The sequence below is a fragment of the Varroa jacobsoni genome, unplaced genomic scaffold, assembly GCF_002532875.2.
Source record: "Varroa jacobsoni isolate VJ856 unplaced genomic scaffold, vjacob_1.0 scaffold_243, whole genome shotgun sequence".
Lineage (NCBI taxonomy): Eukaryota > Metazoa > Arthropoda > Arachnida > Mesostigmata > Varroidae > Varroa > Varroa jacobsoni.
The window spans coordinates 114,630-128,609 of NW_019213145.1; the positions used below are offsets into that span (position 1 = coordinate 114,630).

Here is a 13,980-nt window from a genome sequence, read left to right on the forward strand (position 1 = left end):
CGAATGAAGGCAAAAATCTTTTTGGGTATAGCCTTCCCCTAAAAGACTTCTAAACCGTAGCGGAAGGCTCTTATTAAAAGGCTGGGAGACAGATAAAGCTAAAAGTAGAGATTAAAAAAATTTGTGAGGCTATAAAGACAAGGAAGTGTTGGCAAGTCGGGTATTGTTTAGAAATCGGGATATATGTGCTATGACAGGCATTATCGAAGCGAACTAAAAAAGAAGCCTGTACAAGTAAATGAAACATACGCGTAGTAAATTAAACCAGTTTTTTTGTATCCTACTTCGAGTCCACCACAGTCCGGATCATCCGGTTTTCGATAGGAACCATCTTTGGAATCATAATCCGTAGGCCTTCCATCATTCAACTACATGTTGAGCTCGAAGTTCAACTTTCATTTCTCAAACCCAACTACTTAACGATGCATATTGTGCTTAATTAATAACAAGTTCGAACTTTTGCTTTTCGTCGATGCTACCAGGGTATTGTTGCTGTTTTTTTTTCTGTATCGATTTTTGTTCTAGAGCGGAAATATGTTCTGGGTGACTACATTAACTCTCAGCGGCGATACTTAACTTTGTAAAAAAACAAACTTAAGGTAAGCATATTGTCGACAGCATGGGTAACAGTTGCGACACTATTAGATATCATCGTCTCTGGTTGTCGTAGGCGATTTTTGGTTAAACATAAATTGTCATGGGTGCTCAGGATCATTTGCTTCCTCCATTAAATCAAGCCAACCTTTCCACCAATCTTTCCAACGTGTACATCGTGCACCTCAACGCGAACGGCTGAACCATTTTATTCGACTCGCGATTCGTTTAAACCTTCCTTTCATATTCGTTTCTTTCATTATTTCAAACTCAATCGAAGTGTCATTATTAAACAAGATATGGTTAAATAGTTTAAAAACCAGAATAATATGCTGTGTTCGCGTCGTGTTCAAATAGGCATCGATCGCTTCGTTCACAGTCGCCGTATGGTCCAGTTGTCTATCCGTGGAAGCCTTCACAGTCAAAATCCTGGTGGACTTCCGCTGAAGTAGTATCAAACCTGAGTTGGACTCAATTCCTTTAAACCCAAACTTTCCAACACCAGCATCACACTTTGAAGGTTCTTTTATGAACTCTTTTTCTCTCTTTCTATTATCAGGAAACTGAAATAGAGATTGTTAAACTTCAATGCGTTACTGTCACTGATAGCAGCATATGAAATAAACAAAACACCACTCTCAGTTTTACTTTTTATATTCACATATGTTTTTGTATTCACAGGAGTCCTCAAAACAACATCGTAAGATATGTACACACATTTTATCTACCATATCGGTAGAGAAAGCGATTTCGGATCACTTATGTTGTGAATTGTTGACATTGAGGAATCCAGCATTGTTACTGAAATATTTGCCATCCTGAGACTTTGTCGACTCAGCTGCATTTGGATTGACGATTTCAAGACCCTGCAGAGGTGTGAATGCTACCGATGATGCCGTACCTGTTGAAAAGGGGCCAAGCAAAACAACATTGACCGACATTTCTTTCGAACTAATGTCAGAGGCAAAGGCACAAGACAAAAAGGGAAGCGATTGCTACAAATAAATGCATGCTCTCAATCACTATTTAGCCGCAAATACGAACGCTTGCCTCAACTGTTTAGTTGTAATACTCATTGACACGACAATTCTGTACTGTCTTATTTTGAGCTGCTTACCGGAAACATGTCTTCGAACCGTTGTTGCACCACCATACACCTGTTGGCGTTGTAGATTCTTGTGAAGCGTCTTGGAAATGCGCACTTTGGTCTTTTCGTCTACCTGCGCTGTACGAATTCGCCCGGCCACACCCTTTTTGCCTGCTTGACCAGCGGAAAAACCCAGATCATCTTGGTACGCGTCCTCCTCGATCTCACCGAATGTCATGCGATTCTGTTGTTTACGAAGCTCCGTGATCGCATAACGTTCCTTCATTCGACGCACCCGACGGCCACCGCGCTTTTTACGGGGAATGTCGATAGGAGCAGCAAGCGGTTTCACCTGAAGTATGTTCAAAGGAAGTAGTTATTTGTTTATATTCATGCTTTAGGAAACAAAACAGATATAAAGCGATTGAGGAGTATGGCATGTGTAATTACAGATCTAAAAAGCAAGTATCTGATGCAACAAAAATTAACGTGCTGTCATCACCAATTGTATGAATTGGGATATAACTAAGCGTGGCAATTGCGTTTTGTTTATGAGTGCGTATTCACGCCGAGTTTAAGATATTTACTTGACTTTCTGCAAGCAAGACGATAACTTTACTGCTCGGCGGTATAATAGAGATACGACGAAGTCGAGATACTTACCGTTTTAATTGGAGGTGGCTCCTGGAGTTTGTCAAGCTTTTTCTCAATGTCGGCACGAAACTCTTCGCCGGCACTTCCGTCTCGGCTTTCGTGGAACGCGTCGACCCTCGCAGCCAAAGCGCACTTGGCTGCCAACAGCTTAGCAGCTTTTCTTCGAAGATCGGACGGATAGTTTTGCACATGCTCCGAGTAGAAAATAAATCCCGTATGCGGAAGCATCGCTGTTGCCGAGAAACCAGTTGACGTTTTCTTCGATGCGCCTAAAACCTAAACTCAAATTTGCACCAGTCAAAACAGCCAAAAACGTCGCAACGATGTTAGCTGTGCGATCATCAGGCAACTGATTAAAATCCTTATTTAGTCGCTCACACAATGAATGAATTACGGAAAAATTTGAATTGTGTAATTACTTCTTTTTCATTGGCTGTATATCGGCGTGAGTGCAACGCACGGGCTTCCGTTTTTAATGACGAAGTTTTTAAGTTTATATAGAGCACAAGCAAGTCGAAAATACAATCTGGCTATCGTAGCCTTCGAACTGTATAGTTCCGCGCATCTAAAAGCACCATATATTCACAACTTATATCAACTAGAACTGCATAGTTCCGTTATGCTACAAAACTATAACTAATTATCAATCTGAACTACTGTATTATTCGCTTTTTTCTAGCACTATTTGCATGACGATTCCCTATCTACAGTAGAAAGTTAATTTACTTGGATGTTGCATGCCGGCATCTTGCTCAGCTTGGTCAAACCACCAGCGATCCCCATAAGTTTTGCTGCAACCGATGCACCGACAAGCACACTGAGATTCGGTGCTATGAGACTCATTCGACTTTCAACAAAGTCGAACACTTCTGTCTTCATATCATTGAGTTGTTGCGCCATCTCACATGCCTCAAAAACGCGCTCCATTTCAGATGGACTCAGTGGCTCACCTTGTGAGGTCGACGCTGAGATTGATACAACCATGACAGTGGCCGGAGTTAGAATCTGATTTAGGCGATCACTGTTCTTCACCTGAAACAGCAAAAAAATATCAATCAAAGTAGATTTTGAATTATGGACATATTGTAAGTGTTCAATGTTTTGAGTTCTAAACCTTTTATTTCAACCGTCGGGCATCACTTCAGAAGGCTAGTTCCTATTAGCATAAAACCAAACGTGGGTCTTTGTCTAGATTCGAACCTGGCTTAGTGATTCGAAGTTTAGAAACCTTCAAAGGCGAACACGTTATTACTGCACTATTGGGGACAAAATGATGTTTTGTCCTATTTGATGTATGATGTATTGTCCAGTTGGTACCTATGCATGTAGCTAACTAGCATAAGAAGGCAAAAGCTTGTAGTGTCAGTGTTTAGGCTTCTATTGAAAAATACATTTTTTGTAAAAATTTTTTGTAAAAAAAATTATAATAAATATATATATATATATATTTATTATAATTTTTTTACAAAAAATTTACTTTTTGTTTTTATTTATGTATTTTTCAATAAATATATATATATATTTATATATATATATTAATTTGCGTTTTGCTTTTCCAAGATAGTCATTTTCGTTTTATTCAATAGTTGATTCTTACGGATTGTACCTTTGCCAGGTCGTTTCCGATCTCTTGAACTGTGAGAAGATAGTCCGCGGCGCCTGGAACAAGCGATTCGAGCTCAGGAAATCGTTTAGCATAGTGGTCGCGAGCAAATTTATGAATAATAGATAGGTCGTTCTCAATTTCAACCAGAATATTATTCGCTGATACAATCAAAGCATACTCAGGATCCGCTTCGACAGGACCCACAACTGAAAATCATGAATAAATAAATGATACAATCCTCTTATTAGGGTAAAAAAATAGGGATAACTTTTAGTGAGCATAATCGAAAAGCAATTTATTTGCATGTTTATTTTTATTGTAGACATACAAATTAAAAAGACCTTCTTTCTTTTTTCTTAAACAATCGCTATTTGATACTACTGTAATAGCAGTAGTTTTCACTTATTTCCAGTGGCTTTATGTACTAAAAAGAAAGAACAACATTAATAAGCAGTGCGTTTCTCAAAAATTTATTAGTGACACGAGCAAATCCAGTTATAATGCGTGGTTTAGTTAGAGGTTTCTAAATTATCTCCTTAGCAAGGACCACGGTTGTTTTTTTCGCGGACAGTTCTAGATACGAGATAAGGTGATCGTTGTAGAGCATTAGAATAAAAAAAAAGCTTATTCTACTAATAATAATAATAAATTTAAGTAATAACAGGCTTTAGTTAAGCTTAACCTCTATAACTGTTGTTTTGACCTAGAAAATGCTAACTCACCTTCAGATCGTCGTGGTGTCAGTTTGAGACGATGAATTTCATCTATGATATCCCGCAACTGTGGACTATGCCGCAGTCTGGCAATCTCCCTGACGGACCGGACGTTCGTATCAATCTCCATCATTTCCTCGTCACGGAAATGTCCTTCACCAAACCCTTGCAGCTTCCCCGCCGAAATGGAACCCCCGTCTTCATCGTTCGAATCATCCAACGCGTCTTCTTCCAACAGTTGGCCGATTTGCATCGCTGAGGAACAGCCAGCTCCATTCGACTGTAATAAAGCAACTTCAAATTTTTCTGTTACAGATCAGTACTGTAATTTTACCGTTAGCCTAAGCTGTTCTCGAATCAGAATTCGCCTAAAGCTTTGTTTTTAAGCAAATGAAACGTAATCGATCTGCAAAGCAAGAAAATGTTATTCGTAATAATTAAATTTTCTGTGAAACCACATAAAGATGCACGGTTTCCCTCATAGAAGAAAACGTACCAGTAACTTGGATTCTAGGCATCATGTCACATGCGTCTCTACGTTTCAAGTTTGTTCAAGTGATGCTGTTAGGCATTTCATATCCGAATATCTGGCATCTGGCTTGTCGGAATTTCTTTGGATCTTCCTTACACCTATTTGAACCTTAAATAAGGTACCATGGCTACGGGAAACTATATATAAGGAACTGTACAAGGATAACACCATGGACATGACCTGTTAAACTGAAGAATCTTTGATGCACTTATACTGAACTGAGCATGAAGCTATTGTATTTACTATTTTATTTATTATGTCGAATGCAAAAAAAACAGGTTGAATCAGTTTGATTGAGTTCAAGCACACATTAAAAAATCACTGTGTAGAAACAAAGACTTACGCTAGGCATCTGTTGAGGCGCATCGTCGCCCGGTTCGGGTTCGTCATCTTCAAGATCAGCGAGAAGCTCTTCAGCTAACGACATTTTGTTGGCTCACTGTTTTCTTCAGACCGATCGCACGGTTCCACCCTGTTGTGAGCTATCACGCCAAACTCCGATTGCAGCCCTTCACCAGCCAAACAGCAAAGCAAAAGTTTACTGTTGCAATCACAAGTACAAAACTCACAGCGATGGTAGCAGTTCGTTTTCGAGCGTGTCTGCAATTCGCCGGGGCTAACCTAAGCTAGCAATATTTGTAAACAAACCATGAGGGTTTCTCCGCCTTAATTTCCCTCTCGCCAACCGATGGGAGCCCTTTCCCAATGGCAATGGCGGATTCTGAACCGATAAAAAAGTAAGGCTTTTCTTTATGTCGGAAAAAGCCAAAGGAGATATTACATATTTGCAAAGCTGCATCTTCCCGAGCTAGGTAAACAATGAAATATAGAATATATAGTTCAGTCTGTTTGGCATAAAAACGGGCAATATGACAAATCAAAGTCAAGCATACATAGGTAAAAGTTTCGACTTCTACGTTTGTCACTGAAGTCGTATCTCTCCAGATGGCTGAACCTATTAGCGCAAAACAAAGCTTGTGTCTACGCGCAAATTCAAATCTGGACCACCATATGACGTTTTCAAGTTCAATTGACAAACACATTTACTATTGCACTATCACGGGGACAAAAGTTGAAGCCTTAGGGCACCTGTATTTAACCAAAAGAAAAGTACATACAATTGGGTAATTTGTATTCTCGTATATTCAGACGAACTTTGTCAAGAAAAGTACGGTTTTTATTGATTTCTCAGCTGAATCTATGCACTTCTCATTGATTTCCGAACTGCGTTTCACATGGTATCAAGGGAAACTATTTTCGTTGAGTTCGTCAAGGCAGACGTACCAGCCGACTTATGGAATCAAGAATATACCACAAAGGAAATAGGTAGCCATTGATGGTAATTTTTCGGAAGTGGTATTTTTTAATAGGGTAACAGTTCTAGATGATTGTTCTTCTTGATGGTTACGTATGAAGATGCCACAGATCAAAAACAGTCACGCACAAATTAGCGCATTGATCTAGCCACGTAACTAGTGTTGTCCAGTGGAAGCACTCGCGATAGCTTTTGGCCACACTCAGCATTTATGTGAACCTCTTTGGCGCAACGTCAATTACAAAAGACGGAGGCCGTGAAGTTTCGCGTAGGTGGGCACATCAAGGACGCAGATCCTGTGAGGTTAAGAGGCAAAGAACTGAGCTCTGCAAAGTCCGTCGCCTGTGAGTGATTCTGTCGTCTAATCCAAATTCGTTGTGAGAACGTATTACACAGAGGTACAAAAGACTATTAGGCGCACCGACTTGATCTATCGAGGGCTTAGTGAAACGTTTGCTCAGGCAGGGCTTGTTTTATTCGATCACGAAATTGCGCTTCTAGCGTCGTTTTGTATCAACTTAATCTGAGAGTACCGCTTCGAGTTAGTCGATCCAATTTTTTTTTATTTACAATTTTGTATCGAAGACCTAAATCCGAGACTTTTCTCTTCCTGCTCTAATATCTGAATTCGGCAGCAATACAGTTGATTTAGCTCCTGAGCTCTTAGAGATAAACGCTGTAAGTGGAGGAAACCTAATAAGTGCTTCGAGTTCTACGTTCAGTGTTATTGGTAAGTACCGTTTACGACGGTTGGCCCCAGCCAGCACGGAAAAAAGTAAGTTTCTGCCCGGTCTCAGTCCTACACAACCTTACATGTCTCTATGTTTGGTAGGAAAAGGACGTTACTGTTGTACTATCGCCATGCCATAATAGATACGACCTGAAAGAGCTTGAACAGCTCGAACCTTTAGCACGTGGTATGCAGTGAGCTGTTCACAGGTAGCATCACTGTTTATACGAAAAGTTAGCCCGCCATGAATCAGTAAAGACTAAAGCATTTATTAATGTGGCAAATGTCGTATATGGTACGATTCTAATCCTAAATGCTGCACCGCCGAAATTTATGCATAAAAAAGCTATGAAGTTTAACAGATTATAATGCTCTGATTGTTCGTGCTTTTCAGAATGAAATGAATGGACTGAGAAGATGCGTTTTATGGTGTTATTGGAAGTATGAAAATACAGCAGGAGTACAGTGACAACACTGTAACGAGTTCATGTACGCGATAGCTAAATTAATCGGTAAGAGATCATCGTTGCCACCATATTTCTGTATAGACGACAGCTCACAATAACGACTGTAGCAAAAAACCGACTCCTAATGCCGTAGTAACAACTTAAGTGAGTAATACTTGCGTCAGCAGCAACAGCATCGCAAGGTCCGGTCAGAGAACCAGATCCATTCGAGCCGAGAATGGGGAGCAGAACTTGTGAAGAAAAGGTCGCTTAAACGGAACTGAGCGAAGGGAAGACCAAAAAACAACCAGCCAAGAATATCGGCACCCGCATTCAGCCAACAACGTAGCCGAGCAACAAACCCAGTACTGCGCTGTGCTACATGCGGGCGTTCAAGAGCAAAGACTTTGATGATCGGCTATTCATTCGTTCGACCAACAGCTTACGCGCCTGTTGCTCACGAACCCGTTTGCGAACTGACGGTGCAGACTCTCGGGTCGAACAGCAGAATCACACTCATTGGCTGGGGCGCACCACACTGGCGCCTATTTGGCGGCAGCGGCAGTAACAGTTATTGGTAAACATATGTATTCACACATGTATCCATATATACAGGCGTGTATACGTGTGTATGCGTATAGTTACTGATAAAAGAGAAGACCGTAGTAGTCCATGCAAGAATAACATTCGTAGTGCGTTCACAGAGTGATCGGCGGAGAGTTGGCCGCAACCAGCGTTGCTTCTAGCACCAGAACGTCGTGTTGATGTTTGGTAGCAGCAGCGGCATCAACACCAAAAAGCGTGGGCGGTTTTGTAACCAAAAGCAACGAGGGTGAAAATTAAAAGAACGGATGCAGGGCCATTGGCTTTGGCAATTATCTGCCGTACGACGCAGTCGGGACACAGAAAAAAAAAACAAGAGCGATTCTATTCGCCGTTTTTCGCAGCAGTCGTATCTTATCGAGACTCGATGTCGCTTGGGGTATTGTTGTAGTTCCTAGGGAAAGTTAGTGCGGGAGGCCAAAAGGAGTGTCAACGGATACACTGTCCTGAGCGTTTTCTTTTCGCCTCCTTTAAGACGCAGTGATAGTTCCGGCAGGCCATCAACGCACAGCGTCTTCGGCTGCGGGACCATTGATTTCAGCAGAACACAGCAACAGGTGTTGTGTTTGATAAAGGTGATCCAAGATCTGACGAGTGTAGATTTTTGTGTTTATCAGAATGCAACGGAGGTGATAAGTTCATGGAGGTGTGATAGATATCGATTGAGTGGACCCTGTTGTCATTGTACATGTTGTTTTTGTGACGATGGTGTAAACTGTTCGTAGGTGAAAACAGGCAGACAAACAGAACCTGCTGTTTGATGTTAGGTTGATCGAGTGTACGAAACCATTGGAAGGTTACTGCGATCATCATTCGTTTACCTATGGGCTATCGGTGTCACTATGTTGAGATGAATTCGTTATCAACTGAAAAAGTGGTCGTATCAGGTGTACTTGGCTAACGCAAGCGAATATTGGCATGACATAGACAGGTAATAAACTTCGATCCGATCGATCTTAGTATTAATTCGGTGGTGAGTGTCTTTTACCTCATCAGCGTCAACATGAAAGAAGAGGACGCTACGACGGCTATGCCAGTTTTAAACGTGACATCGATAACCGAAGTGGCCGAAATCACTCACATGAATACAAACCAAATGGGCAAACAAGTAAAGCAAATGTATTGCTTTCACTTACGAAAAACATGTAGAATGGACAAAACTATGGATTATTCAAAAACTACGTTGAAGTCCGCATCTGTCGCAATGAATAGCACCAGTGCATCGACGATAACAGTTAACAAGAAAAAACAGAAGGGTGCTTCCGATAGCATTTTAATGATCGCGCTTTCTGCAAAACAGCTATTTACAAGTCTACCTCTCACAATCATTCTCTTGGCCACTGCATGCATAATAGGTAAGATATCTTTGCTTTTCCATGCCAGTTTCCAAAGATTTGTATTGTTGAAGTTGCTTAGTTAAAAATAAGTCGGATTATTTTCATTATCTATACAACGCATGTTCATAAAATTGGTAAAGAGAGCTATTTACTATATCGTAATCGAACGCCACCCATGAACTTCTCAGAGACGTCGAACACCCAAAACAATGGAGTCAATCAAACTCGATCAAGTATTGGTCAGTTGAGAAATCTATTGTTCAAGATCGGAATCATTTTTGATATAAGTACACATGAGTCGAAAACGTGTTATCATGTTCTAAGCGTAGTTTTAATAGTTGTTCATGCAGAAATGTTGTGAAAAAAAAAAATGAAGTTGTTCATACAGGAGTACGGTCATAAAACAAGCATTTTCATAAATTAGGGCAGCAAAGATTTGCGGCATTGAGAATATATCGTTTCCTGTCAGCGGCTTAGAATCGTTAGTGTGGGCTTTTTAGATGCGTGAGAACCCAAGCATGTTCGTGAATCCAAATTTTTAAATTTATTCACTCAGCTATGAATAACATCAAATAAAGAACTAGGAACATTGCCCTCTGATTTGTGTTTAACATACATTGTATCGTTCATGGTCGTGCTTGGATGTGTATGATTGTTTGATATTTTATGTAGAAAGGAAGTACTGTCAACTATATATGAATAATAATTCCGTGTCACATTGTCTTAAGACACCTAAAATATGTTGATTTCTCCAGAATATCTAATATGTTTCAGAGACGCATCAGAATCATTGTGGTCTCGTTCAATTAATATTTGTTATAAATCCGTGTATGTGAATGTGGCTCAATTGTTAAAGAACAATCAATTTTTTTCCCTTCAATGGGACATCACACGCACATGAATAGAAGTGGCTTTAGAATATTGCATCAATTTAAACTAAAGCTAATGTTTCAATCACCCAATTAAAAAAACAACGGTCATTGAATATTATATATAATTATAATAATTATAGTAAATTTCCGGACATAATATCCGAATCTCACCCAACAGTGTTCCACAAATTGCTTTTTATTATTTTTTTGTTTTCTGATTTTTTTAGTCCTAACCTTTTCTCTAAATACTGTTATCATCGATTAGCGGTTTAGAGTCGTGAATTACCACTTTCTGTTATCGTAGCTTTTATTTCACTGTCATCATCAAGCAAACATATTAAACTCTCATCGGAGACGGTGACATTCGCTGCAGAACCATTAGGGTTGTTGGTGCATGCATATAGAGCACACTAGTACATGCATCCTGGAGAAATAGCTTTTATATTTTCGGATAGGAAGCCCTAAGCGTGGCGACAGTAATTCTGCGTTTTTTTTTACTTTTCGCCCGGTCAGAGTCCAAAGAGCGCGAAGAGCTCATACTTCCGGCAACGCAAGTTGCTGTGCATGGAAACTGGCCGATAAATCTCCTTGGAACCCAGCGTTTTCGGGATGCTAGCTTCTGTAGAGTTGTTACTAAGTGTTTCTTTGTTAGCACAAGCCGAAAAAAATCAACGGGGTATCTATTGTAGGATAGGTCAATACACGGTTGTATTTTTCAAGACCTATAAACGTTAAGCAAACGTGAAATATTTGGTGAGGATTAGCTAAAGGTAGGACGACAGTTGGAGTCAAAGCTGAGGTTGATTCCTAATTTGCTAGAGCTTATTTGAAGTTCTAAAGAGTGGAAATAATGATCCCTATGCAGTCGTTGACTTTTTTCTTCTGTTATTATAGCTTTGAAATTTGTTGTGCTGTCTTATTTGATCTTAGGCTCTAAGGCGATTGAATGTTACTGTAATGGCGAATGCCCTGACCATCGGACCAATCAGACGTGCAGAGCGGACGAACCAGGATCCGTATGCTTCCACCACGTACAGGAAGTCTACAATGAGCGTACGGATAAGCTTGAAATCGAGAGCACATACGGCTGCGTGGAAGGGGATTCTTCGATTCTTACCTGTAAAATTCATCTAACAAAACAAAAGGTGAGCGTCTCAGTCACGAAACTGATTGGTCTAATTGACTCAAAGCTAGTCTTTGAGTCGGGCAAGCCAGCTGACAGGGTTTTCCTATGACCCTAAATCAACATTGGCTAGAAGCGAGCTTCTTAACACTATCGTCAATTAGGTCGAATCTACTTCATCTCAAAAGATGGCTCCTTTTTAGGATTGAAGCGACAATGCCTAATGTGTTAATTGTGATATCATCTAGAATATCAAAATCCAAATATGTTATTATTTACAGGCTCCAATGAATATCCAGTGTTGCTCGGACGCCGACATGTGCAATTACAAGTTGAAACTTGACGTGATTCGACACAAGGGCTACGAACCTGAAGAGAAGAAGCTGTTTACGGACACTTTGCACTTGATCATTTTTGGAGCAGGTCTAGGAACCTGCCTCGTATTCATCGGGCTGGTCTATATAATCTTGCACTGCAGCCGGAAAAAACGAAAATCTTGGTGTGCGGAGAACGGGCACCCTTTTTTGAGTACCAATGATTCCAAAACGCTTCAAGAACTAATCGACTGCAGTATCACCAGCGGAAGTGGTTCCGGCCTTCCGAAAATGATTCAACGCACCATTGGACGTCAGATCGACTTAGACTGTCCGATTGGCAAAGGCCGCTACGGCGAAGTTTACCGTGCGTTGTGGAAAGGCGAATACGTCGCCTGCAAAGTCTTCAACTCAACGGAAGAGCCCTCGTGGTGCCGCGAGGTGGAAATCTACCAGACAACCCTGCTTCGCCACGACAATATACTTGGTTTTATTGCAGCCGATATACGCGGCCATCGCGGAGTAACCCAGCTTCTCTTAATCACGAATTTCCACGAACATGGCTCGCTCTACGACTATCTCTCACACCGTTGGCTCGAGAAAGACCAGGCCATAGAAATGGCCTATACAATTTGCAGTGGCCTGGAACATCTGCATACTGAGATTCGTGGCAAGCAGGAAAAGCCGAAGGTAGCTCATCGCGATATTAAGTCGAAAAACATCCTTGTAAAAAACAGGGACGGGACGTGCTGTATTGCTGATTTTGGCCTAGCTGTTCGTTCTGACATGAACTCAAATCAGGTTAATGTCGGTTGCCAGAACACCCGTGCTGGTACTAAACGGTACATGGCGCCTGAGGTTCTGTCAGAAACATTAAAAAAGAGCCATTTTGACTCATACCTTCGGGCAGATATGTACTCATTTGGTTTGGTACTTTGGGAGATCGGTACGCGGATTAAACTTCCAACTGTTGACCAAAAGGCACCCTACCGTATACCTTATCATGACTGTGTACCAGATGATCCTAGCTTTGAGGAGATGCGCAAGGTCGTGTGCATTTCTAAAGAGCGACCACATATACCCGATGCGTGGAAGGATAACGAGGTAACACTAGCAACTATTTATCTATTTATGTGATTTGTTAAACGGTGAATACAACTACATATACCTATTTCCTGACCTAGGTGCTCATAATAGTAACATTTATGACCTTTACATTACATAACAGTAATAATAGTAGTCTGTTTCTGCAAAGCCTCCGAGAAATACCGATGATCTTAACTCAACCAACATGTCACATCGGCTGTCCAGACTAAAATATCTAATGTACATCTACTTGATAGGGTACACATGAAATCCTTCAGTAAGAATTTTCTTACACGTTCTAATTACAGACGACGCGGCAGTTCGCTAGTATTATACCGGACCTATGGGGGGATACGCCTGAATCTCGCCTACCAGTACTCAACGCTAAAAAAAGACTATTTCGGTTGGGAAACACGTTGACCCCGAAAGATCGTTTCAATCCATCAGATCCGTCAAGTCGGCACAATAATACCGAACAATATCGACGGTTTGCAGCACCAAACTCTTCATCAGGTGCCGGTCGACCACTCCTCGACAACACGAATAGTGGTTACCAATCAACCACGTGTCCGGTAGAAAGTTCCGAAGGCCAGCTACGGGTACCAGCGCCCGGCATTTTACCCAGTAGTCTACAGAGATGTTAAAAATTGCTACATTTTACTGCGTTACTGTTTTTTATTTGTTGGTCGTATCGGGCCTGCTATACGCAAAAAGTTGAGCCAGTGTTTTTCGTGGGTCAAGAATCTACACAGCCAATCGTTACGATTGGCTGTCTCGATACTTCCAAAAGATTTGATGGTAGCAAGATCTCGCCAGTTTTATGAGTACACAACCGTCGGTAAGAATTTTATGGGTTAGGATTTTTTCAATTCTTACACTGTTGGGCTTAGCTAATTTAGTTGTATTGTTATTATTACTTTCAACAAATCAATTACACATCAGGAAGCAGGATCAAAAAAAAATGTTAT

At 40.8% G+C, this 13,980-nt stretch overlaps 2 protein-coding genes across 5 annotated transcripts; one reads left to right on the plus strand and one right to left on the minus strand.

The window, feature by feature from the left end:
• Positions 1-1,232: 1,232 nt before the first annotated feature.
• On the minus strand, positions 1,233-5,786 carry Prp31 (pre-mRNA processing factor 31). Of its 2 annotated transcripts, none has more exons than XM_022856097.2 (7): positions 5,530-5,786; positions 4,664-4,934; positions 3,942-3,994; positions 3,062-3,367; positions 2,345-2,611; positions 1,712-2,033; positions 1,233-1,495 (listed from the first exon to the last, which is right to left on the minus strand). In XM_022856097.2, the coding sequence occupies exons 1-7, from the start codon at positions 5,611-5,613 to the stop codon at positions 1,350-1,352; spliced, it is 1,449 nt and encodes a 482-aa protein (XP_022711832.1). In that variant the 5' UTR covers positions 5,614-5,786; the 3' UTR covers positions 1,233-1,349. The 2 variants fall into 2 exon arrangements, with proteins under 2 accessions (XP_022711832.1, XP_022711830.1); XM_022856095.2 differs by having other exon boundaries at positions 3,942-4,147.
• A 111-nt stretch (positions 5,787-5,897) lies between these two features.
• Positions 5,898-13,966, plus strand: LOC111274010 (bone morphogenetic protein receptor type-1B). Of its 3 annotated transcripts, XM_022856094.2 has the most exons (5): positions 5,898-6,845; positions 7,626-7,743; positions 11,420-11,634; positions 11,894-13,030; positions 13,321-13,966. In XM_022856094.2, the coding sequence occupies exons 2-5, from the start codon at positions 7,719-7,721 to the stop codon at positions 13,654-13,656; spliced, it is 1,713 nt and encodes a 570-aa protein (XP_022711829.1). In that variant the 5' UTR covers positions 5,898-6,845; positions 7,626-7,718; the 3' UTR covers positions 13,657-13,966. The 3 variants fall into 3 exon arrangements, with proteins under 3 accessions (XP_022711829.1, XP_086823618.1, XP_022711827.1); XM_086967492.1 differs by having other exon boundaries at positions 5,898-7,743; XM_022856092.2 differs by lacking the exons at positions 5,898-6,845; positions 7,626-7,743 and adding an exon at positions 8,230-9,635.
• Positions 13,967-13,980: the final 14 nt, after the last annotated feature.